The 23,351-nt window shown below is 47.9% G+C and overlaps 1 protein-coding gene across 4 annotated transcripts in view; it reads left to right on the plus strand.

Annotated features, from left to right (window-relative positions):
• The window catches only part of MTOR (mechanistic target of rapamycin kinase), a 2,476,747-nt gene that overhangs the window by 2,268,217 nt on the left and 185,179 nt on the right, over nucleotides 1-23,351 (plus strand). For all 4 annotated transcript variants that reach the window (XM_069609933.1, XM_069609934.1, XM_069609936.1 and 1 more), the window contains 2 exons: nucleotides 614-694; nucleotides 3,890-3,970. In XM_069609933.1, the coding sequence (XP_069466034.1) occupies nucleotides 614-694; nucleotides 3,890-3,970 (162 nt within the window). The remainder of the gene's footprint in view (nucleotides 1-613; nucleotides 695-3,889; nucleotides 3,971-23,351) is intronic.

Consider the following 23,351-nt stretch of genomic DNA (forward strand, 5'->3'; position numbering starts at 1 on the left):
CTTGTTTTCATAATTTGACTCTAGTTCTCCTTTGCATTTGTTGTGAGGCTCTCATCCGATTTTCCATAACAGTGGAAGTGTGCCAAGTGATTGGCGTGACTGAGGAGATTGTATTTGCCTTGCTGACTTTACTGTTCCTTGGACCCTGCTCCGCGTTCTCTATCGTGAAAGTGCATATTGTTTTAAGAGACACTCCCATAAATACTTTGCCGCAAGTGAAGCGGAAAGAAGTGTGGCAAGTGATTGGCGTGACTGAGGAGATTGTATTTGCCTTGCTGACTTCGCTATTCCTTGGACCCTGCTCCACGTTCTCTATCGTGAGAGTGCATATTGTTTTAAGAGACACTAGCATAAATACTTCGCCAGAAGCAAAGCATACCAATTGATTGGCATGGAGGTTGGGGTGTCGGTGCTGCAGCGGTCGAGCTGAGTATTAGTGAGATCACACAACGTTGCTTGTTCGGTAAACCCTGACTGAATACTGTCTGTTTTAGTGTGATTTGCTATTATCCATCTCGCATACCACATCGAAAAGTAAACAGTCGATTGAATTTGTGCATAATGCCAGGAAAGACACAAAACAAACGCTGTGACGACTTCTTTTTCTCTTTAGAAATGTTGGATCCTGTGGAACTGAGCGAAACAACCCACAAGAAGACGGGGACAACAGTACCGGAATCTATCCATTCTTTCAGTAAGTATTGTTTGTCGTGCTAGCAATGTCATTTTTAATACCACTCGCCTTTAATTAAACAAGGGTGCTTGGGATATAGCCTACCTGAACAGAGAGCTGAAAAACAGATTATGAGTAAAGTGGTGAGTGATGGGCAGAATAAATGGAGAGTTAGCTAGAGTTGACGGTAGGTGCATGTGGTGCATCGGTAGGTCTTATTGTCACCAGGGTGAGTTTTCTCACGCAATGTCTACCTAACAGGGTGGTAGGAGCTATTTTTTTCTTCTTTTTACTAAGCTACACTGTGGTATTTCCATTGTAATGTTATTCACTCCCTCAACGTGTTTTTTTTAGTCCTGTATCTAGACAACTGGCTGTATTGTATTGCCCTGCCACCATGTTTTTCAGGCTAGGAATGGCAGTACTTGACTCGGAGCTCAAAAAGGCAGCCTCGCTGAATGGGAACTAGCTCGAATTGAGTTTATGCCAGACACCCAATGCACATTTGCTGTGTGTGTCTGCATTGATGCCTGCGAAAACAGAAGTGAGACTGTCCATCACTGATTGGGCGGCTACTATCTATTTAAATGGTGCATGAGAGCGATTGATGGGCAGGTGTCTATACCACTTTTGTGTGTGAATGTGTGTTTATAACCTTGTTGCCGTTCAACAAATATGCTCAAAACTTCATTATAAAAAATGCCAGGCTCTGAATTTTTGGGTAATGTTTTATGTGGTTTTGAAAGTAAAGCACAGAATTCTAGCAGGGTCCCATAACATACATTTTCCCATCCATTCTATATAGACAAATTCGTGTTTGTACCTGCAGTCCAAACCGCTGAACAGATTTGCATCAAACCTTCGCGAGAAGTGAGTGCCTGGTTCGGAAAGCATGCTTTCACAAATTTGGTGCAAATCTATCCAATGGTTTCTTTTAAAAATTCACAAAAGTAGGCAATAATCAATTAGTGATATCTGGTCACTATATTAGCCAACTAATTGGCTACGTCCTTGAATACTTTTCCAGGTGGTTCACAGACCTGTTTGTAAACTTAATAAGGGGCAACCAAATTGGTGAGTTGAAAAACACTGAGGGCCTGATTCACAGAGCGTTTCCCTATGGGATTGCACCATTATAAAACGCTTCTGTGAATCAAGGCCTGAGTATGATTGTTTGGCTGCCTGTAAAATGTTTCACTCAGTCTCCATTGTGGTTCACTGACTTTTAGCGGTGTCCTGCAGACTTGATGCTGAAAACAGTTGGAAAATGGGAATATTACAGCTGTATGAGTGCCCCACTCTCACTTGAGAGTGTAAAATGGGGAGCTCCGTGTAGAATAAAGTTGAAAAAGCAAAACAAAGGGTTTTTTCAGCAAGATTTTCAGACCCACGAATTTAGGTCCATGGTGTGGACTATGGGTCTGTGGGCCAAGACCACATCTCTGATCCGACCTGGCGCGTGCACACAGACACAGGCCCAAGGAATAGCAGTAGCCCACAAACTCACCAGAGCCGTGCATAGTGGTCCACTGACCCGCAACAGGGGCAGGGACAAGTGATCCGCAACAGGGGCAGGGGCAAATGGCCACTGGTACTTGGGCACTCTGAGTTGCCTGGGATATGGCCAAGGCAATATGGCCAGGCTCAGTGGCTACTTCAAGAGCTTTGTGGCAATGCTCCAGGCAAGGTGGCCCCTGTCCATAGACACATGCCATGGCCAGAGCCCCACTGAAATACAATGGGGGAAAGTGGCACCCGGTCCTGGCCACTAGCCAGTCACTGTGGCCACTTTGGGAGCATGGCAGGACCTGGCTACTTCGAGTGACTTGCCTGACCACATGCAATGGCTAGTAGCCCAGTGGTACAGTGAAGATAAGACACTGCATATCATTAAAAAAACTTTGGCTAAAGCGTCCTTATGGTTAAGTGGTCCTTCTAAAACCTATGAAATTCAGTGAACATTTTTGCTTACAGGTACGTTATGGTTGCAGCACAAGAAAGCAATTTGCCCAAAACATGGTTAGTTACGGTTTCTGTTAAGGCAGGTTTTCTACCACCCCCTGATGAGGATGCTACAAACACTAACCATAACGGGAAGGCTAACACTGCTAACAAGAAAAGGAAACCAAATCTCTTTTAAGGTAGGCAACGTGGACAGAGCGACTAGGCTTAACTCTCTGGTATGGGTAGTAGGCTTGCACAAAGGTACAGTTAGTACACCGCTCTTGGATCCAAGGCCTGCTGCCTGGGGGGTTAACCACGCCGACTGCAGCATTCGTCTTGAACATATCAAGCATAGAGGCCTTAAAATCCTCCCAATCTTGGCGGGTGGTAGGCACCGCCGACTGCTTAACTTTTTCTGTCGCCGAATCAGAGTCCCAACAGTGGCGGTGATGTCTCTTCTTACGGAATGAGGAAGAATGGCTCCTCGAGTGGGACCGTTTCTTCTTCCGCTGAGGTTATTTTTCAGGGGTGTGCCCCTCGGTTTCAGCCTCTGAAGACCGAACCGTCAACCGTGCTGGTGATTTAGAGGGCGGCCGGCCAAGAGCGAGCTTAGATGCTCGATCGCAAAGGGATTTCAGTTGCATCTTGGCACACGACGGACACTCTTCCGTCTTGTGACCCGTGCTGAGGAACCAGAGACACAACTCTTGTGGGTCAGTGATGGACATCTTGGTGCCACAGTCAGTACACTGCTTGAAGTCCGAAACCTGAGCAACCAACATCTAGCGTCATCCATTTGCCTGTGTTCCCAAGCAGCGTGTTAGCACGTGGAAAAAAGGAACTGAGGTGTGGAGCGTAGTGTCGAATTATATATACGACGCCTGACTTCACAGCCGGAGCCGACGATCAGATACCAAATAAGACAGATCGAAGGCCGACTTGAGGTCCACTATACCCCCTCTCGAAAGTTTTCCGAAGCAGCAGAGCTGGATGGAATATCTATCAGATGAGGAATCTGTGGGAGAAAATCAATCCATTGAAAGAATTTTACTACAGGTATGTCATTTGTTTACCTCTGTAATCATGCCCTGGTGCTTTTTCTACAATGTTCATGTAGCCCCTTTTTTACCTAATGTCCTCTTTCTGCCCGCCCTTCATGCGTATCCACATCCTTCCCTCCCTGGCTCATACATTGGCCGGCCATGTTTAAGTCATGTAGCCAGGCCTGGTCTGATATCATTTGACTGATATTGTTTGTCTATTTTCTTGCAGTTGGGGATGGCATAGTGCAGCCAGAAGCTCTGAATAAGAAAGCAATTCAAATCATCAACCGTGTACGAGACAAACTCACAGGTAAGCCTGTTTAGCTCTAATAACAGTGTGTAAACTGCCTCTAACTAGCCAGGCTAAGAGCTGTTAATAATAGTCTGCCACTGCCCACTGTTCTGTGTATGATGCCACCTCTAAAAGCTTAAACAGTTAACAATGGGCTAGTTTTGTTGTTGTATTTAGAAAAGTATTCAATTTGTTTAATGACTTCATGAGGTTTTTCTATTTATTGATCTTATGCAATGCCACTTTTCGCAGAAATTACGTACGTAGGAGGAAATAGATATAACATGGGCAGTCCCTGTGTGGGCTGCCTTAACAATAGGAGTTGGATGTATCCTTCAGCAAAAGACCAGGTAAATAAGGAGTAGTAAATAGAGTGAGACCAGTGAAAGAGACGAGGGATAGACATACATAACATAAACTTATCCAGCATGGGGTCTGGCATGGATTTGCATGCTCATGAATATTCCCTGTCGTCAGGCTGGAAATCCTCAGTAAAAGAAAAAACAGTTTAGCTTTAGCCTGAAAACTGTATTTTACTATATAACCAATCACTGTCAAATTTCTGTCTGAGAGCTAATGAGGGTGGGAGTCGAGCATATGTGGTATTGGAGCTTCTGTCCCATATAGGATCCCAGGCGATATTCAAATCCCCCATCACTATCATTTCTCCCTGACCAAACTGTTCCAGTTTAGACAAAATCGACATCAGGAAGTCCTCCTGACCTGTATTCGGGGCGTATAAAGAGGCCAGAGTTAAAGTCATCAAGCCCATTTGCAATATAATGTATAAGAAGCGACCCTCCTTATCAGCCAGCACCTTCTTGATAGAGACCTGTACATTTGTCGTAAAGGCAATAAGTACCCCTGCTGTCTTCCTCTTTGCATTAGCCTGTCTAATAATCGGATACTGCTTTATTTGTAACTTATGTCGATCCTGGTATTTAATATGTGTCTCCTGTAAAGCTATAAAATCAGGCTGATGCGTATTTAGTAGTCGTTCCAGTTTCCTCCTCTTCACGGGGGTATTTAGCCCCCTTTTATTAAGTGTCAAACACCAGAATGTAAAACCTCTAGACCCTGATCTCCCCTAGTTCCAGCCGCTCCTTTCTTTCCCATTCAGGATGATCCTGTGTACAGCCCCAACCCCCTCCCCCAACTTCCCCTATCACCCTCCTAACAATACCCTCCCTCCCCCCAAAAATAAACAAGCCGTTCCCCTTCTCCCTGATGTAGACCATCTTTGCTATTCCCTCTTCCCCAGGAGTTGCCTCTTCCCCAGGAGTTGCCTCAGTCCTCAATAGTGGCCAGAACCTGTCTGAGGCTCAGACCATCCCCTTCGGGCCCTAGGTTTCTCACGGCCCATGTATTGCTAGAAAGTTAAGCATACCTAAAGATATTGTACTTTGCGTCCCTGCCCCCTGACAGGGAGAGCAAGCGAATAGATGCATGGAGAAGGAAGTGCATGATTTTCGGCTCTTCGAGTCTGAGTCTCTGTTGTGGGAATGCCTCCTGTGCCCTGGAGAAATTCTCTTTCAGGCTCTGGTTCCTCATGTTGAAAGTGGCTGTGGCCGAGCACATCCCTGAAGGTGAGATGCGGGATGGTTTTTAGGCTCTGGTTAAGGAAGCCTTGCGTCAGATCCTTCAGTCCAGTTTGGATACTGTAGACTGTGTGGCAAGAACCATGGCCACCAGCACGGTCTTGGTTCATGACGTCATGTTTTGTGCCAGATGTTAAAGAGAAACTTCTGGACATGCCTTTTAGCGGCATGAACCTGTTTGGCACGAAGGCCGATGAGTCATTGCAGAAATTTCAGGGCTCAAAAGCGACTGCAAAATCGTTGGGTCTAGTGGTCTCGCAACTGAGGCCAGCAAGTACTACAGGCAAGGGATTTTTTCCCCTTGCCACCTATGCCCGGAGAGTGAGAGGTCAGGCCCCCTCAGGCAGACAAGGTCAGCAAGGCCCCAACAGAGGAAGGGGCAGGGGTGTGACCAGAGCAGGTGCCTCCACTACCAGTGTGCCCTCCAAGGCCCCTGGTGCACAGCCTCTGTGAAGAGGAAGTGTGGTGGTGTTGGAAGCGGCTGTGCGGCTTGACACCCTCCGTGTAAGGATGTTGGCCCTCTAGGCTGTCCAACAGCGGGCCTTCTTATCGCGATCCGCAGTGGACAGTGGACGAGGCCTAATCAATTCACAAAAGCTAAAAGAAAATCACTTCATGCTGATGGTAAAGCTAAACTGGATTACAAGAGATAGAGAATCGAACAAAATACTGACGAAGACATTAATAACCGTCACTATCTATTGGAACCCAGCTACCATTGAATGTGCGAAATTTATCAACACAATTGAACAAGAGTTGGATTGGGTGCAAGTCACACACCAACCGGACCATGTAGTTCTATGTGGTGACCTCAACATCAACTGTCAATCCCCTATGAACGCAAAGGGACTCAAATTGAAAAAACTACAAACTGACCAGGGGTCAACCAAATGGCAAAACCTTATGAATTCCAGATCTTTTGACAACTTGGATCAAGTCTTCTCCGACCCAAACAGACTACCAACTTGGGAAAGAGCAAAATTAAACTCCACAATTGATCACATCCTTGTATCACGTTCTTTATTACCTCACATCAATTCTTTCAAAGTGATCAAAGCAAGGGAAAGCGATCATAACCTTCTTGAAACTACTTGGTCCACAAACTCACCGACTAACCACACCATGATCGCAGACATCGAAGTCACCACGCAAGGAACAAGACTCAGGATAACTGAAAAGGCAATAACTACCATAACAGCCCTATACAAAGACCGCAGCAATCAATCTACCAGGACAGATGTGGACTACACGCCATTATTGACCACCTTTAGAGTCCCACAAAGAAAAAGGAAGTCAACAACATCAGATCAAAAACATACTTACGACAAACTAAAAGAGAGAGCTGAGAAAAACAAAAAGACAAGCTCAGAAACTTGACTTCCCACAGTCCTCCGTCATTATCAAAGCTGCCGTCAAAAACTACAAATCTTGGCTAAGGGGCTACCGCCATAAGCTCTACCACCAAGATGCGGAAGACATCCTCAAGGCTATTAATGGCAACCACGCCAGAGACTTCTGGTCCTTGCTCCACTCAACAGCGCCAGGTGCTCGGCCATGTCAACTGAACGGTATTGGCCAATCTGCTTGGGAAGCTCACTTTCGAACCCTTTTCAAGAGCCTTACAACCATAACTCCCTTGACGGACAACAACAACACCTCTTGGATCTGCTTGGACAACATCGAAGACATTGTAGCTTTAATCAAAAAGTTAAAACCATCACATGCTCCTGGACCTGACGGCATTACGAACCTCGACTTGAAATCCCATCCCGAAGTCTGGGCACCTCTCTTGAGCCAAATCTTCAAACGCTGTTCCACCACAAAATCCATCCCAACATCGTGGACATGCGCAAATGTAGTGCCTATCTACAAAAAAATAAACGGGTCTGACCCAGTCAATTACCGCCCTATAGCCCTCCTCGACCCAATAGGCAAGATGTTTGGGTCCTTACTCCTAAAACACTTCACCGTTTGGGCCAACGAAGCCTCGTGCCAAGATAAGCTACAAACTGGCTTCAAAAAGAACCTGGGACAAACGCCAACATCTTGATATTGAGTGCTCTCAAAAGCAAAATCTTGAAGGGGCGTCCGCGTCTATTTATTATCTTCGTCGACCTAACACAGGCGTTCGATAAAGTAGATCGCGACAGATTGTGGAAGAAACTCGCCCTATGGAAATGTCCCCCGGACATACTCGACCCAATCAGAGCTCTCTACTCCAACACTTCCATGCGGGTACGCCTTAACCAGCAAGGCGCACTAACAGAAGAAATAACAACGGCCAGAGGTGTTAAACAGGGCTGTCCTCTGGCCCGGCCTTGTTTTGGTCCTACCTAGGCGATTTTCAAGAATCTGAAAAAACAGTTCGAGCCTTTCCCCCTAAACTTGGAGGAGAACAGATCAGCCGTCTACTTTATGCTGACAACCTAATCCTTTTGGACAACACCCCAATAGGCTTACAGCGCCAACTCACAAACCTACAGCAATACATGATGGCAAACAATTTGGAAATTAACGAATCAAAAACAAAAATGATGGTTATCGAGAAATTTGCAAAAAAGAAAGCCACATTATCTCTAAAACTAGGCTCGACCACCATCGAGAAAGTCTCAAGCTTCAAATATCTTGGAGTCACCTTAGACAGCTCACACAGAGAAAAAGCAATGCAAGAGGCCTTACACGCTAAAACTACCAAACTGGCCACACAAGGGAAAGCAATTGACATCAAATTCGGCAGATTCTCTATCATACCTGTACGAGACTTCAACAAAAAGAAAGTCATACCATCCTTGACATATGGCGTTGACGCAATGCCGAACCTTCCATCAGAATTGTGGCCAAAACTAGAAGCAACTTTCTGGAGATCAGTTCTTGGTCTCCCAAAAACAACTCCGATAACATTAATTAGACGTGAACTAACTCTCTCTTCGTTAAAATCAACTACGGACTGTAACAGTGTCTTGCTGTATCGGAAGTGCATACAGAAAGATGCCCCATATGCTTATCAATTGATAGGCAAAGAAATTCGACTTGGTAGCTGTCAAATGCTCGCTCAATGGGAAACCAAAGTCTTGACCATCTTGGACTCAGTCGCCTGCAACACAGAAGAACTAATCACCAATCCAGTCAGAGTTACCAAAAAATCAAAGAACTGGACTGGATCGACACCAACAAACTTGCTATCAAGTACAAACTTACTAGCCAACTTCCTCCCTTCTCCAAGAAACTAGACTCTATTCAACCGTACTTGAAATTATTTCCAAACAGATCAGCACGAAATTACTTTTTAAAAATCAGATTGAATCTTCTGGAAACCAACGAAATTCTGGCGATCAGACAATTATCTCCAACCAGCTGCTGCCGTTTCTGCAATTCTGCTGCGGCCAAGGAAACTATACGCCACCTACTTTTGAACTGTCCTGCGACGACAGATATTCGCCGCACATACCTGAAGGACATCTTCACAAATTTTACCCTTCGAGACAAAGAATCGTGCTGGAACAAACTGCTGGACGGTGATAAATCGGCATGGCAGTTAGCCACAATAAACATCATGAAACACATCCTTAACGTGCTCCTCCCGACGCAGATCTAATGCAATGTTCCACCGATACCTTTGGATCAATTCTTTTTCTTCTTTTAGAACTTTGTTCGTCCTTCAGGACACACAGGACAGTGCGAGATGTTCTACTAGCACTTTGAAATTTTGTTACAAAATCTATAATGATTATATACAAATAAAAAAAAATAAAAAACAAGGATGTTGGAAGGTCCTTTATTCTAGCTAATCTGCTGCTGTAGAGGTTGTAAGGCAATTAGCTGGGGGCTCGAGCAGGCTCTAGTGGGGTGAGTTCCTGGTAGCTGTGTTGGAGGATGAGTAGCAGCAAAGCAGAGGGCAGCAGGAGGGGTGGTCACAGAGGTCCTGGGAGGCTTCTTGCCAAGTTGCTCAGTTCTGGTCCTCCCCGGCCCCTTTGGAGCTTGAAAACACAGATGCTCTAGTAGCACATTACTATGCCCCACCCACAGTTGAAGAGGTACAGTGGCTGCACATAACCTGTACCACTAATAATTTATTTTTAGCTTCAGCTTACACTGTGAGTGCATCCCTTCCTCCCTACGCAAGTTCTGTTATTCCTTCTGCAGAGATCTACATTGAGTACTTTGAGTGCAGCTTGTGGTTGAAGCGAGGGGACAGCCTTACTAATTACATTTTCGGTATATAAATACATGAATATATGCACTTATAACCTTTGTAGCAAGGCAGCCCACATTGCAAACACAGCTTTCATGACAACATTAACGGATAACACTGCTCCTGTCGTACCCAGATCTCCTCCCCCCTTTAGTTAGCAACAGACCTGAGTTCTACAATCACACGCGTGATGCTACCTTCCAGCTCGACCAGCAGCAACACTCCAATCTCGCCTGTGGGTGAGGGCATTTCACAGCACACAGAAGGGCTTTTGAGCTGTTGGAAAACACAGACGGGCATCTCGCAATAGAAGGCGACCAGTGGTCGAAGTGTACGAAAAGAAGTAGTGGAGCTATGTTCCCTGCTGGCCTGCACCCACTTCCCACAAACCCCATCACCACGTCCCCTCCCACACACAATACACACCCCCAAACACTTGCACCTGATGTTTAAGAGAACGTTCAGTGCAGTGCACTGGAAGTGCAAGTTTCAACTTCTTCCTACACTTTTATTTTAAAATGAAACCATTTCGGAACGGTTTCTTTTTAAAATAAAAGTATAGGAGCTGTAAAAGGTCATTTATAAAAGTATAGGAGCACCGCTCCCGACCGCTCCCGCTCACTTCGACCACTGAAGGCGACTGAAAGCAGCAGAAAACCACAGCTGGTGAGGGGGGCTAGCTCAGGGGCAACTCGTTTGTCTTGGAAGCAAGACAATGTAGCGCAACACAGGTTTGAATCCCGATCCCACGCTTAGAAACCAATCTCTGGTATTAAGTGCATTATAAAAGCACAATTATAATTATAATTGTTCGGGACACAAGATCAAGGGTTGTCAGACCCGAATTTACAGAAGTTGACCTAAGGGATACCTTAACTTGCATCAATGTGATCCACGTAATAGAGAACATAATCATGGAATTAGATGTGAATATATCATCAGCCGTACTCTGAGAAACGGAGGCAACTGAGGGAGACAAGAACCGAGCCCAAATAATGGCTGAACCTAAGGTAGCCCAGTCAGACCTCAGTGTAAAATCTAAACAGGACACTGAGGGGAAAAATACCGGGGTATGACAAGAAGTAAACTATTGGCAGTTGTGTGACACCAGTTCTGAAGATAACTGACTTCTATTTACTGATTGTAACGCAGGAAAAAGTGCATTAAGAGAAACCACTGACTAATGAAAAGGATTGTGACCTGGCAGCGGATACAAACTTCGTAAATGACCTGAGTATCCTTGAGATGATCAATGCAGACGAAAGTGACAATAGTTTATAACTAAACGATCTGCAGTTGAAAGGAAATCCTAACCCTCCAACAGGTGCTGATAATTCAATTACTTTGGAAATCTTTCATGGAACATGGAATAAGCACTGATAAACAACAGTTTGTTGCATCCTCCTGCCTATCGAGGTTTGTGGTCTGTCTGCACCTCCATCACACCCTAAGAGACGCAAATGATGAAATAAAGTTATCCTCTCCCTCTATCTCAGCCCTAAATATGGTACTCAGCTCATTAGTCTAGATGTATGATAACATTCACATTTAAGTTAAAGCACACACTATAATTGTGAAACTAGAAAAAAAACTATTTAGACAAACAAAGAGAGACACGCTAAAAATGATGGAACAAAGCTCAATGCCCAGACACATAACTGCAAGTTTGCAAGAGGTTACTGTAACAACAGAAATGAAGATGAAGATTGATAAAACAAGGAACAAAGTGCAAGCACCAAAACCGCTAAACCACCTCTCTTTTCCACACACAAAGAAATCAAAGAATCAAATGAGAAGGTGCCTTAATAGAAGAAATTCCAAAACATTTCTGAGAGGCTTGCACTTGACAGAAGCTGAATCATGCCAAGCACGATCAAGCAGCTCAGGCGAACCAGAGAGGGAAGTCACCACGCCTAGTGTAGTGAATGTAAAAAGTGGTACTAATACATTCAAGGAGAAAACAGAACAGCGTAAGACGTAACAACCGCAAGTATACCCACTCGGGTTCATGCAGGTACTCAACAAAAATCAGGTCAGTTTGGTAAAGAGGTTAATGGAAATTAATTAATTGTTCCACCCAAACCCAAACAGATGAAAGTACCACTGGAGATAAAGGTAATCGAACAGTCTAACCCACAAGCTCGAATCATCTCTTTGCTGCACTCAAACTCAAATAGAGGAGAGTGCCACTATTATGAAGGCCATCGATCAGATTAGCTCACAAGTTCGGAATGAGAGCATGTCATGCATCATATCAAATGTCACTGCAGATCCGATACACCCCCCACCCAAACATTGCTGATCATACAAGGAAACTGCTGCTGGAGTTTATGCTATGGAGAGATAGCCATATTACGTTAAATAAAACAAACACCTTAAAACTCTTACTTGAGATCCCCAGACTACGCTTGATTTCAGCAAGAGATAAAGACCTGGTGGACTTTATAGATGACGAAAGAACGGATATTGTGGTGGTCGCCACACACTCTGCAATTGCCTTTGAAACAATAGTTACTGTGATGAATTCTGTAGAGTCATCACTGATTGCCCATCAAGGATCCCCTCCCACATGGCCAGGGGATGGCAGCTGATCCTGAGGGTGGTACTATGAGGGAGGATCATGTGAGAGGAGACGGCTGTCGATGGAAGGTGGTGACCCCATCAGGAGAGGTGCATTATTCTTCCCTTTCTGGGGAAGAAAACCTCATAATTCTTGTGCTCTTTATGGCATGTTGTCACTATACAAATCCCCTCCATTGTAAAACCCTGAAACCCCTTACTGAAAATCACTCTAGGCAAAATACCATTTATACCTCATACACACATCTAACATCCCCTGTCTCTAATGTTTCTCCAAATAAAAACCGTATCCAAAGAAAAAACATTGAGAATCCTAGAAATCCTATGGACTCCAACTCCCATTAAGCCTCAAGTACCGAGATGAGGAGGAGGAAGGAGGAGTTAATGCAGACTGAAAGAAACCCAAAGTTAAATCTCATATAATTATGCAGTACAGTTGTACCATGGGTTGAACAAAGAAGCAAAGTCATTTTTCGAGGGGATTGGGTCCTCCGACGTATTCCATATCTATGACAGGTAATGACCACAGCTGTGCTGCTTCCGAAAATTTCCTGCGTCGATGACGTCGATACGCTGTCCTCGAGGGCCTCCGTTGAGCCGATGTCACCGGATGTTATAAGTAGGACGCACGACGCCCATAGCCTCAGTTCCGTTTTTTCCGCGAACGTGTTTGCTTCGGAGATCTCGGCGCGCCTCGATTCTTCTGAGTTTCTATACGGTTCTTTCAAAATTGTTCGTATTGTGAAGATCATGTCTTCGTCTTCTTCCACCCCACGGCTGGGTTTTAAGAAGTGTCGGGACTGCGGGTCCAAGATGTCGTTGACGGACTCGCACGACACCTGCCTCTGGTGCCTCGATGAGGACGACGACATGAATGATTGTGTTGACTGCCAGTCGCTTACGTCGAAGGCATTGCGGGAGCGTAAGAAGAAGCTTTCTGTAGGTAAGTTGGCCAAGCCCCGGAAGTCGAAATACACCAGGCTTTCGACTGACGATTCGAGGGGCGACTCTCTGCATTGTCGGTGTAAATCCGGGGGTCTCGGTCCCAGAGTGGGTCCCGCCATTCCTCTGCCTCTTCGAGGCACTCACGGAAGCGCCGTCACCGTCCTCGTCCGAGGGCTCTGCCCGTCGGCGGGTTGCTTGTCCCAACAAGCATTCCACTCCTGCGGAATGGTATTCATTTCGGCAGGAGATGATGGCAATTTTTCAGTCGCAGGGCTCTGTTCCGTCCGCACCGTCGAAAGACGCCGGCTGTGACTGTTCTAGAGCCACCGCTCGCACGCCTTTGGGCTCGGGTGGTCGGTGCGATCATCGAGCACCTTCAAGGTCTCAATCGGACAAGGTGGATCGCTCTACACATGCCCGCTCCAGGTCCTCAACGCCCTCGAGACTGTCGGAGCCTGTGAGGTCTTCGAAGAAGACATCGATGCCGTCGGCCCCAAGGTCGCTGAGGGACTCTCTCGAGGCTCTGCCTCCGAGGAAGCCGTCGACACCATCGCGCCCAGGCTGTCGAAGGACACGATCGGGGCTCCGCCCACGAGAACTGTGTCGAAATCGTTGGCGCCATGCTCTACGTTGACGCCGATTCCATCGATGCCTTTTGAGGCTGCTTTGTCGGAGGTTCCCCGTGGCACGGTGGAAACCCCTAGAAAGGCTCTGGCCAAGGCTAAAAATGTCTTTGTACCTTTTTCTGTGCCCCCATTCCAGCCTATGGATTATATTTCCGAGGTGGAAGAGGTGTCTGAGGAAGAAGATTTGGTTCCTGATGAGGTAACTGACGAGATTTTGTCTGGTCATAGCCAGATTGAAGACCTGCGTCAGTCGTTGCACAACGCCACTGGTCTGAACACCTCTCCGGAGGTGGCGTTTGGTAGGCCTGAGCCTGGCACCCACACCGAGTCCTCGTACCGGCGCCTTATGTCGAGGGTCAGGGAATACTTGGGGTGGTCTGCGCCACCAATGGCTTTTCTGCAGGATGACCTGACGGATATCCTTGACCAAGGTCCACCAACTGACCCGGTACTGCCGTTCCATATGGCCTTGCAGAGAAGGGTGGCAGCGTCTTGGACTGCTCCGGAGAATCTCCCGGCAGTGAGCAAGTCTTTGCCGAAGAAATACCATCCAGCCAGTAGCGACCCCAGCTACTTGACTACGCACCCCACTCCGGAGAGTTTGGTGGTGCAGGAGGCCACGGCCCCGGCAAAACAGGCGTTGTACCCTACCATCCCTCCTGATAGGGACGACAAACGTTTTGCTGGCTGGGCGAAGAAAGTGTTTTCTTCAGGGAGTATGGCTTTACAGGTAGCCAACTCCGTGTGTGCCTTAGAAGGTTTCACTCATACTCTGTGGAATTGTGTCTTTGGCGACTGAACGTATTCCCGAAGGGGAGGAACGGGATGGCTTTCTTGCTCTTGTTCAGGATGGCAAGGATGCCATGTGTGAATCTGTTTGGTCGGGTCTGGACATGGCAGATTGCGTCAGCCGGTCCATTGCGGCGAACACCGTAATATGCAGATTTGCGTGGTTGTGGAAGTCGGGGTTTGATCCTGATGTGCAAAGCCGGCTTCTCAACATGCCCTTTGATGGTGAACATCTTTTTGGCAGCAAGGCTGGCAAGAGCTTTGAGAGGTTCCAGACTTCCAAAGCTGCAGCAAAGTCATTGAGCGCTGCAGTTCGCCAACCTCCGCCTTTTTGTACTAGGGGACAGCAATGGAGGGGAGGTTCCTTTCGATATTACTCATCCTTTAGTAGATCGAGAGGAGCCAACGTAGGAGTACCAGAGGTGGAAAACAAGGTACTTGAGGTGCCAAGGCCACTCGGGCAGTTGCCTCTTTACCCTCAGGCAATGCCACAGCCGCTTCAGCTCAGTCATGAGGCCATGTCCCATGGTTCGCCGGTTGGGGGAAGGCTGGCGCAGCATCTTGTAGAATGGCGTGCAATTACTTTAGATGTGTGGGCTCTGGAGATCATAGCCCACGGCTACTGCCTTCCTTTCCAGCAGAGGCCTCACGACAATCCACCAGGAAATCTCTCTTTGAAGAGTCTGGATCCGCTCCTTGCGCAGGAAATACAAGCCCTGCCGGAGAAAGGCGCCATAGAACTGGTGCCTGTAGCGGAGAGGAACAAGGGATGGTATTCCCCTTATTTTATGTTTTCGAAGAAAGATGGAGGATTGAGACCCATCATGGATTTGCGTGGTTTGAACAAGCTCCTCAGGAAGGACAAGTTCAAGATGGTTACTCTCTCTCAAGTCCTCCAGGCCCTTCAACTTCAGGACTGGTTGGTGTCTCTCGACCTCAAGGACGCTTAATTTCATGGGCCAATCCATCCCAAGTACAAGAAGTACCTGAGGTTCGCGGTTGGTGACTCGCACTTTCAGTTTTGGGTCCTGCCGTTCGGATTGACCTCCGCCCTAGGGTTTTCACCAACCTTATGGTGGTGGTGGCAGCGTATCTCAGGAAAGGGGGGATTCACGTCTACCCCTACCTGGACGATTGGTTGATCAGGGCGCGCTCTCCTGAGCAAGTCCTAGATCATCTGTCCGTCACCTGTACTCCCTTCACAAGCTGGGCTTCTCCCTCAACTTAAAGAAGTCCCACTTGACGCCAACTCAGCGGCTCCAGTACATCGGAGCAGTGCTCGACACATCCCTGGGGCAGTGTTTCCCTCCCCAGGTGACGGCTCATCACATTCAGCAGATGGTACACAAGTTTCAACATGCCCAGAGTCTCCTGTCGTTCGAGTTCTTGAGGTTGCTCGGCCTCATGGTATCCTGCATTCTTCTGGTGCCAAAGGCCAGGTTGCGGATGAGATCTCTGCAATAGGCTCTCAAGATGTAGTGGTCACAGTCCTCCGGCAGGATGTCGGACCCCGTTCAGGTGCCACCCTCGGTCGCCCAGGACCTTCTGTGGTGGGCCGACGAAGGCAATCTGATGAGGGGGGGCCCCATTTTGGCTACCCTGGCCGGAGGTGATGATCGTGACGGACGCATCCCTCACGGGATGGGGAGCTCATGCCAGTGAATTGACAGTCAGCGGTCGTTGGTCTCCATCGGAGTCCAGACTCCATATCAATCTGTTGGAGCTGAGGGCTGTCAGGCTTGCCCTGAAGGCTTTTCTGCCGACTGTGCGAGGAAAGAATGTCCTAATTCTGACAGACAACACAGTGGCCATGCACTACCTCAACAAAAAGGGGGGCAGGGTCACTTCCTCTGTGCAGGGAGGCGATGCAGCTCTGGTTCTGGGCCATCCAGCAGGAAATTGCGATCTCGGCAGTTCACCTGGCCAGAGACGAAAACGTGACGGCAGACGCTCTGAGCAGGCAGAGTGCGATCTCTCACGAGTGGGAGTTGGCTCAGGATATTCTCCTGGAGATCTTTGCCCTTTGGGGGACCCCTCAAGTGGATCTCTTCGTATCCAGTGTCAACCGGAAGTGCGAAAGGTTCTGCCCGCAGGAATTTCCTCCCAAGAGGAGCCTTAGGAGACGCGTTCGTGGTGGAGTGGTCCTTCCCACTGCTGTATGCTTTTCCTCCAGTCCCTGTCATCCCTCAAGTGCTGCAGAGGTTACAGAGGTTCGGTTCCCGGATGATCCTCATTGCTCCGGCATGGGCCCGGAGACCGTGGTACGCGGACCTTCTCGACTTGCCCATCTGCCCTCCAGGTCGTCTTCCCTACCGAGACGATCCGCTCTCAGGGGAGGCAGGTCAGGTTCTCCATCCAGAGGTCGGATCCCTCAACCTTCACGCTTGGCTTCTGAAAGGTTGAGGTATAAGGATTGGGACCTCCCTGAAGACGTGATGGAGGTGTTGCTTTCGGCCAGACGGCCGGCAACAAAGTACTTGTAGCGTTGCTGTTGGTGAAAGTTCTGCGACTGGTGCAGGGTTAAGAATGTGGATCCTTTTTCATGTGACATTCCTGTGGTTCTGTCTTTTTTGCTTTCTTTAGCCCACAAGGGCCTGCAAGTGGGTACCATTTAAGGTTACCTGGCGGCGCTGTCCATATTTAAGCGCTCGTCTGAGGAGTGTTCTTATTTCAAAATTCCTTTAATTTCTCAGTTTTTGAAAGGGCTCACTAATGTGTTTCCACCATCACCTTTCCAGGTGCCCAGTTGGGATTTGAACCTTGTTCTAAAATTCCTAATGGGTGCTCCATTTGAGCCTTTACATTCCTGTGCTTTGAGACTGTTAACCCTTAAAACTGTATTTTTAGTTGCGGTTACTTCCGCTCGCAGAGTGAGCGAGTTGCAGGCACCTTCTGTTAAGCCACCCTTCACAGTGTTTCATAAGGACAGGGTTGTCCTTAGAGTCCGTCCTTCGTTTCTTCCGAAAGTTGTATCGGAATTTCATTTAAGCCAGAAGGTCATTCTTCCGGCATTCTATCCTCCTCCGCATCCTGGGAAGGACGAGGAGAGGCTCCATAGGTTGGATCCTAGGAGGGCTTTAAGTTTCTAGATTTCACGCATGTCCTGGGTCAGAGTGGACGATCAGCTCTTTATTGGTTACGCTGGAAGGCTTTTGGGACAAACTGTTACTAAGCAGACTTTGTCTAGATGGATTATCTTGGCAATTTACCACTTGGCGGGTAAGGACCATCCGGTAGGCTTATGGGCCCATTCTACTAGGGCTATGGCTGCCTCTACTGCCCTGCAGAGGGGTGTTCCTATTCGTAACATCTGTGAAGCAGCCACTTGGGCTTTGGTCCATACGTTTGTCAGACACTAGTCCCTAGATTCCATCCATGGGCAGGATCTGGCCTTTGGCAAGGCGGTCCTCTGATTGGGCATTCTAAATTTCTATATTCAAAATTCTTTTCCCTCCTCCATACGTTGGTACTGCTTTGGGAGTCTGTCATAGATATGGAATACATCGGAGGACCCAATCCCCTCGAAGAACAAGTTACTCTCTTTCCTGGTAACGTTCTTTCGATGGGATGGTCCGACGACGTATTGATATCGCTCCCACCCTACCTGCCCCGCTACAGAATTTCTTATGCGATTGCAGCTTACGTTTCCGCAAGGCTTTCTGTGGTCATACTGGCAGAAGATTGGTGCCACACGTTCTGGGAAAAAAACTACAACTGAGGCTACGCGCGTCGTGTGTCCTACTTATAACATCCGGTGACGTCGGTTCGACGGAGGCCCTCGAGGACAGCGTATCAACATCATCGACGCAGGACGCAGACGCCGAAAATTTGCCGAAGCAGCACAGCTGTGTTGATTACCTGTCATTGATATGGAATACGTCCTATCGAAAGAACGTTACCAGGTAAGAGAGTGACTTGTTCTTTTATGCTAATCGCATTACTTCGCCTGCGTGCTCTTCACAAGAGCTTTTCAGGGTTGCAAGAGAACTATCTGCACCACCCCCATCAGGAAATCTGTCTGTGGGGTCTAAGATTGAATGTGATGCTGTTAGCGATTTATTTCTCAGAAAAAAAAGAAAAAAATAAGACCATCTATTTCCCCACTTAGGGGTGTTTGTCCGCTTGGACTAACCGTATGGAACCCTTACAATTTGAACCCGTTACTGATGCTATGGTTGTGGCTGCATTTAATAAATTGAAGTCCGCTTCCCCATGGATCCTATTCCTCTTCACATCCTCAAGGAACTGCACCAGCCTATTATATTGCTGTTCACGGCTGCTCTTCAGCATTCTTTCTCTTCTGGCACTATTCCCTGCTCGCTGAAAAGTGCATTGGTTACTGTAATGCTCACCTTGTATCCACAGGGACACCTCTGGACTGGTCTGGGACACCGCTGGGCTCTCAGCAACTCTCCCGGACTTCGTTTGGCTTGGGATCAGTTCTAGGAAATAGGAGGGATGTTTTAGCGACTCTCCTTGTCTCCCGGGGCCCACCTCCCAGTCTTCCCTTGCGTGGGTTCCCCTTGGGACTTTGCTCACCTTGGTTTTTGTAATGCTGCACTCTCCGTCCTGCCGAGCTAGGCAGGGGCGCATCGTTGTTGGCTTGGTCCTACGAGTTACTTCACTGGCGTTAACCTGGAGTCCAGACCGGCTGCGACTCCCCCTTTTCAGGTAAGTCTTTAGAGTTTTTAGAATAAAGTCTATGTTGATAATTGTTCGAATAACCTTCTTCTTTTGTCTTGCAGAGGCTGATGGAGAAAGCAGAGGACAGAGTTCAAGAAGGTAAGGATGCGCTGGTTGCGGCGCTGAGAGCGTCCTTGTAAATGAGCTGACCTGTGCTTTGTTTCTTCTCAGGTCGTGAAGAATTCCTGGAAGTGACGATGGAATGAAGGACAGAACGCCAAAAAGAGATGTTCGGAGTGGCGGAGGCCTTCCAGGTGAGATGGTAAGAAGTTTCTAATGCTTGCCTCTTTAGTCCTGAATAAGTGGAAAAGGAGGGATGGAAAGGTCCTCAAAGGCTCCTACTGGATAGAAGAGCTGGAGCTGAGCAGGTAAGAATAGCGAAGTTCTTCAGTTGATCGCCCCAGCAGGCCAAGATACAGAGCAGGGCTCGGTGAACGTCACGCTGCAAGCAGAACAACGCGAAGCGCGTGCCCCGGGTCGGGCATGGTTTAAATACCCAGCAGGTATCCCAGGTTCCTTAGGGGCGGACCCCGCCCTGAAGCTAGCCTGCTTGCTGCAGTTCCTTGATAATCCTCGCGGGGGCGGCCATGTTCACCCATTGTCCATTGGGAACCATACTTGCCCGGTGCGCCTGGTGCCAACGGCGCCAGGATTGCGACCAAGGCACCCGTAGCGGGCTAGTGTGGGTCTTCCTGACCTTGGAACTGTACTGAGGTGGGGGCCATGGTGCCCAAGACCCATATCCTTGGTTCGAGGTTGTGACAGCACTCCCCCTCCCCAAGGCCCCTCTCACGGTGGTCCTCCTGTCCGGGCCTGGCTTATTTGGGTGCTGTTGATGGAAATGTTGAAGCAGGCGCGGAGCATGGATGTACTCACTGGGCTCCTACGTTCTGTCCTGTGGACCGTAGCCTTTCCAATCCACCAGATAGTAGAGTTTTGTCCTCACATACTTAGAGTCCAGGATGCCCTTTACTTCATATTTCGGTTCTCCATGGATGATTACGGGCCCTGGTTGGGTAGAAAGTCGAGTTCCCAACTACACCAGTTTTAGAAGTGACACGTGGATCACCGGGTGTATCTTCATGTTGGCAGGTATTGACAATCTCACAGCAGCTGGGTTGATGACCGATTCTACTGGGTACGGTCCCAGAAACCGTGGGCGAAATGTCCGCTTCCCCTTAATAGGTATGTGTTTTGGGGCTAGCCACACCTGATCCCCTACTTGGTAGTCCGGAGCCTTGATGCGATGTTGATCTGTGTATTTTTTCTGGCGTGCTTTGGCTTGTTGTAGATGTTCTTGAGCTCTCTTGAAGGCCTGTGTGATGGTCGTGACGGCTGGCATCTCCAGAGTTGTTGGAATGTCTAGCTCGGACGTGCGCGGGTGCCTTCCGTAAACCGTAAAGAATGGTGTTTGTCCAGTGCTGCTGTGCAAGGAGTTATTGTAAGCATATTCAGGAATCCATAACAGGTCCTTCCAATCCCCTTCGGTTTGGCGGAGCATGCAGCGTAGATACTGCTCAAGGGTCTGATTCGTTCTCTCAGTTTGACCGTCCGTTTGTGGGTGGTGACTAGTGGACAGTCGGATGTCTATCTGGGCTAGAGAGCAGCATTTTCTCCAGAAGTTGGTGTTAGGGAGAATTCTCTGTTAAGGCCAATTCCCCAAATCTAGTGAGTCCCCCCGCAGCTTTGCTGGATTTTTGGGGTTTATTTTTTTCTCCTGCTAAGAGTGACACTCTTTTTCTCCCACTCTTAGGCATGATTTGAGAATGTCCTTTGACTATGTAATGTGTTTTATGGGGTCTTTTACTCCATAGGGCTTCATGTGATTTTGGTATGTGTGTTGCACAGCACCCTCAGTGCAGTAAGACAGGGGTGTCATAGTCACCCCCAAACATAAACTCCATACCCTGGGACTGACTACTGTCTCCCAGGGCATGCAAAGTCACCATTGGCTTTACTAGTCTAAATTTTGAACAGAACCAGTACAAACCATCATATTGTGGAAGTACTGGTAGGGGTAATTCAATTGCCACTGGGTCTGTTTTTCAAGGGGGCACTGTCCAGTCCCCCCTTGTCGAGTTTCTGGCTGGTGGCAGTGGATACCTCGCAAAATATTCCCCCAGAATATTTCCTATGGGATTTTCCCATTCATTTTAAACGCACCACTTTTTGGTGCAATGTTAAACATACCGCCGGGTTATTTATTTAATATTTATTCCCCGGTTGGGTCTTTTTGCCAGGACTCTGTTTTAAAATGGTGTTTGTGTTCGCCTCTGAAACTCTAACCCAAGTCGAGCCCTTTGTTCCACTTTTTGGCGGGCTTCTCCACAGAAGCCCTCCAAATGGTGCCACTCTGTCTGGGGTCAACAGGATGTGTGGGAGGGGGATTAGGCTCCCTGGACTGAGTTGCCTTGGCAAACAAGTCGCACTCTTGTATGATTGGCCCAGTGGTGAGCCGCCCAGCTCACCACTAAGCATGTTTGAGTGAGAGCTAGGCTGATGAATGGGGGTTTTGCTGTATAAAAGCAGGGCTTTGGGGACTGGAACTTCAGAAGTCGCCACAGGACCTAAAGAATCCAAAGAGGGGAGAAGCTGAGCCATCTACGACGACGACACCACCGGTGGAGCCCTGCTGTACGAACTCACCACTTCCCCCGACGACAGAGGAGATCTTCTTCCAGGAGAGTCTTCTTCCCTTTGAGCTGGTGCGACCAACCAGTTCGCTTTTTTTGCCTTCCTGGGTCGTCTTGTGGTCGAATCGCCCGTGCCAAGCACCCCGCGGCCGGATAGCCACGCTTCACCACTACCGCGAATAAAAGGGTTGTACCTTTTAATCGGGAAACTCTGCGGCTGGTTTCTTCCCTGGCAGTGCAACGACCTCCAGCTTTCTTCCTCGTCAAGATCATCTCTTCCTCTGGTTGAAGCCACGACTTGCACCCACTGCCAGGAACAACTACCACCGTTGGAGCTTTCTCACCATTTCAGGTACTGTGTCCCGCCTGGTCTCCCTTGCAACAGATTGTCCAAGGTGTCCCGTAAATCCTTGACTTTCTATCTGGGGTGACCTCAGACCTGCTAACTTTGCCTTATTGAACTGATCCAACCTCTTTTGACTTTTCTGCAAAGACTTGAAGTGCATTTCCACTGTGTGATCTTGGGCACATTCCGCCTTGCTCTCTCCAAGAGTGGGACTGGCCTATGAACTTTTTGCTCAACAATAGACACTGCCTTTCTTGACTTGCTGTGGTAAGTGTTGGTACTGTGTTATTTTCCTACTGTGCCTTTTCTCTCCCTTTTTAAACAAATTACTAGAGTGCCATCTACGGTTACGCGCTCACCTCTGTTTTGCTAAATGTTAGGGAGAATTCTCTGTGAGGCTAATTTCCCAAACCTAGTGAGTCCCCCAGCAGCTTTGCTGGATTTTTGGGGTTTATTTTTTTTCTCTCCATCTAAGAGTGAGATTCTTTTGCTCCCACTCTTAGACATGATTTGAGGTGTTCCTTTAACTTTCCATGTGTTTTATGGTCTATGGGGTCTTTTACTCCATAGGGTCTCATGTGTTTTTTTGATATGGGTTACCCAGCACCCTCCGTGCCGTAACCCAGGGGTGTCGTAGTGACCCCCCCAACATAGACTCCATACCCTGGGACTGACTACTGTCTCCCAGGGCATGTAAAGTCAACATTGGCTTTGCTAGTCCCAAATTATGAACTGAAACCAGTACAAACCATCATATTGTGGACGTACTGGTCGGGGCAATTTGATTGCCCTGGGGTCCGTTGTTCGAGGGGGCACGTCTCCGTCCCCCCTGATCGAGTTTTGGCTTGTGGCAGTGGATACTACTTTTTATATTCGACCGCAAATATATCTCTATGGGATTTTCCCATTGTTCGAGGCTACCAACTTTAATTATTTAATTCTTATAGCCTCGAACATACCGCCGGTTTATTCATTTAATATTAATTCACCGGTTGGTATTTTTTGCC

The sequence above is a fragment of the Ambystoma mexicanum genome, chromosome 8 (genome assembly GCF_040938575.1).
Source record: "Ambystoma mexicanum isolate Mex_15411 chromosome 8, UKY_AmexF1_1, whole genome shotgun sequence".
In the NCBI taxonomy this organism is placed as follows: Eukaryota; Metazoa; Chordata; class Amphibia; order Caudata; family Ambystomatidae; genus Ambystoma; species Ambystoma mexicanum.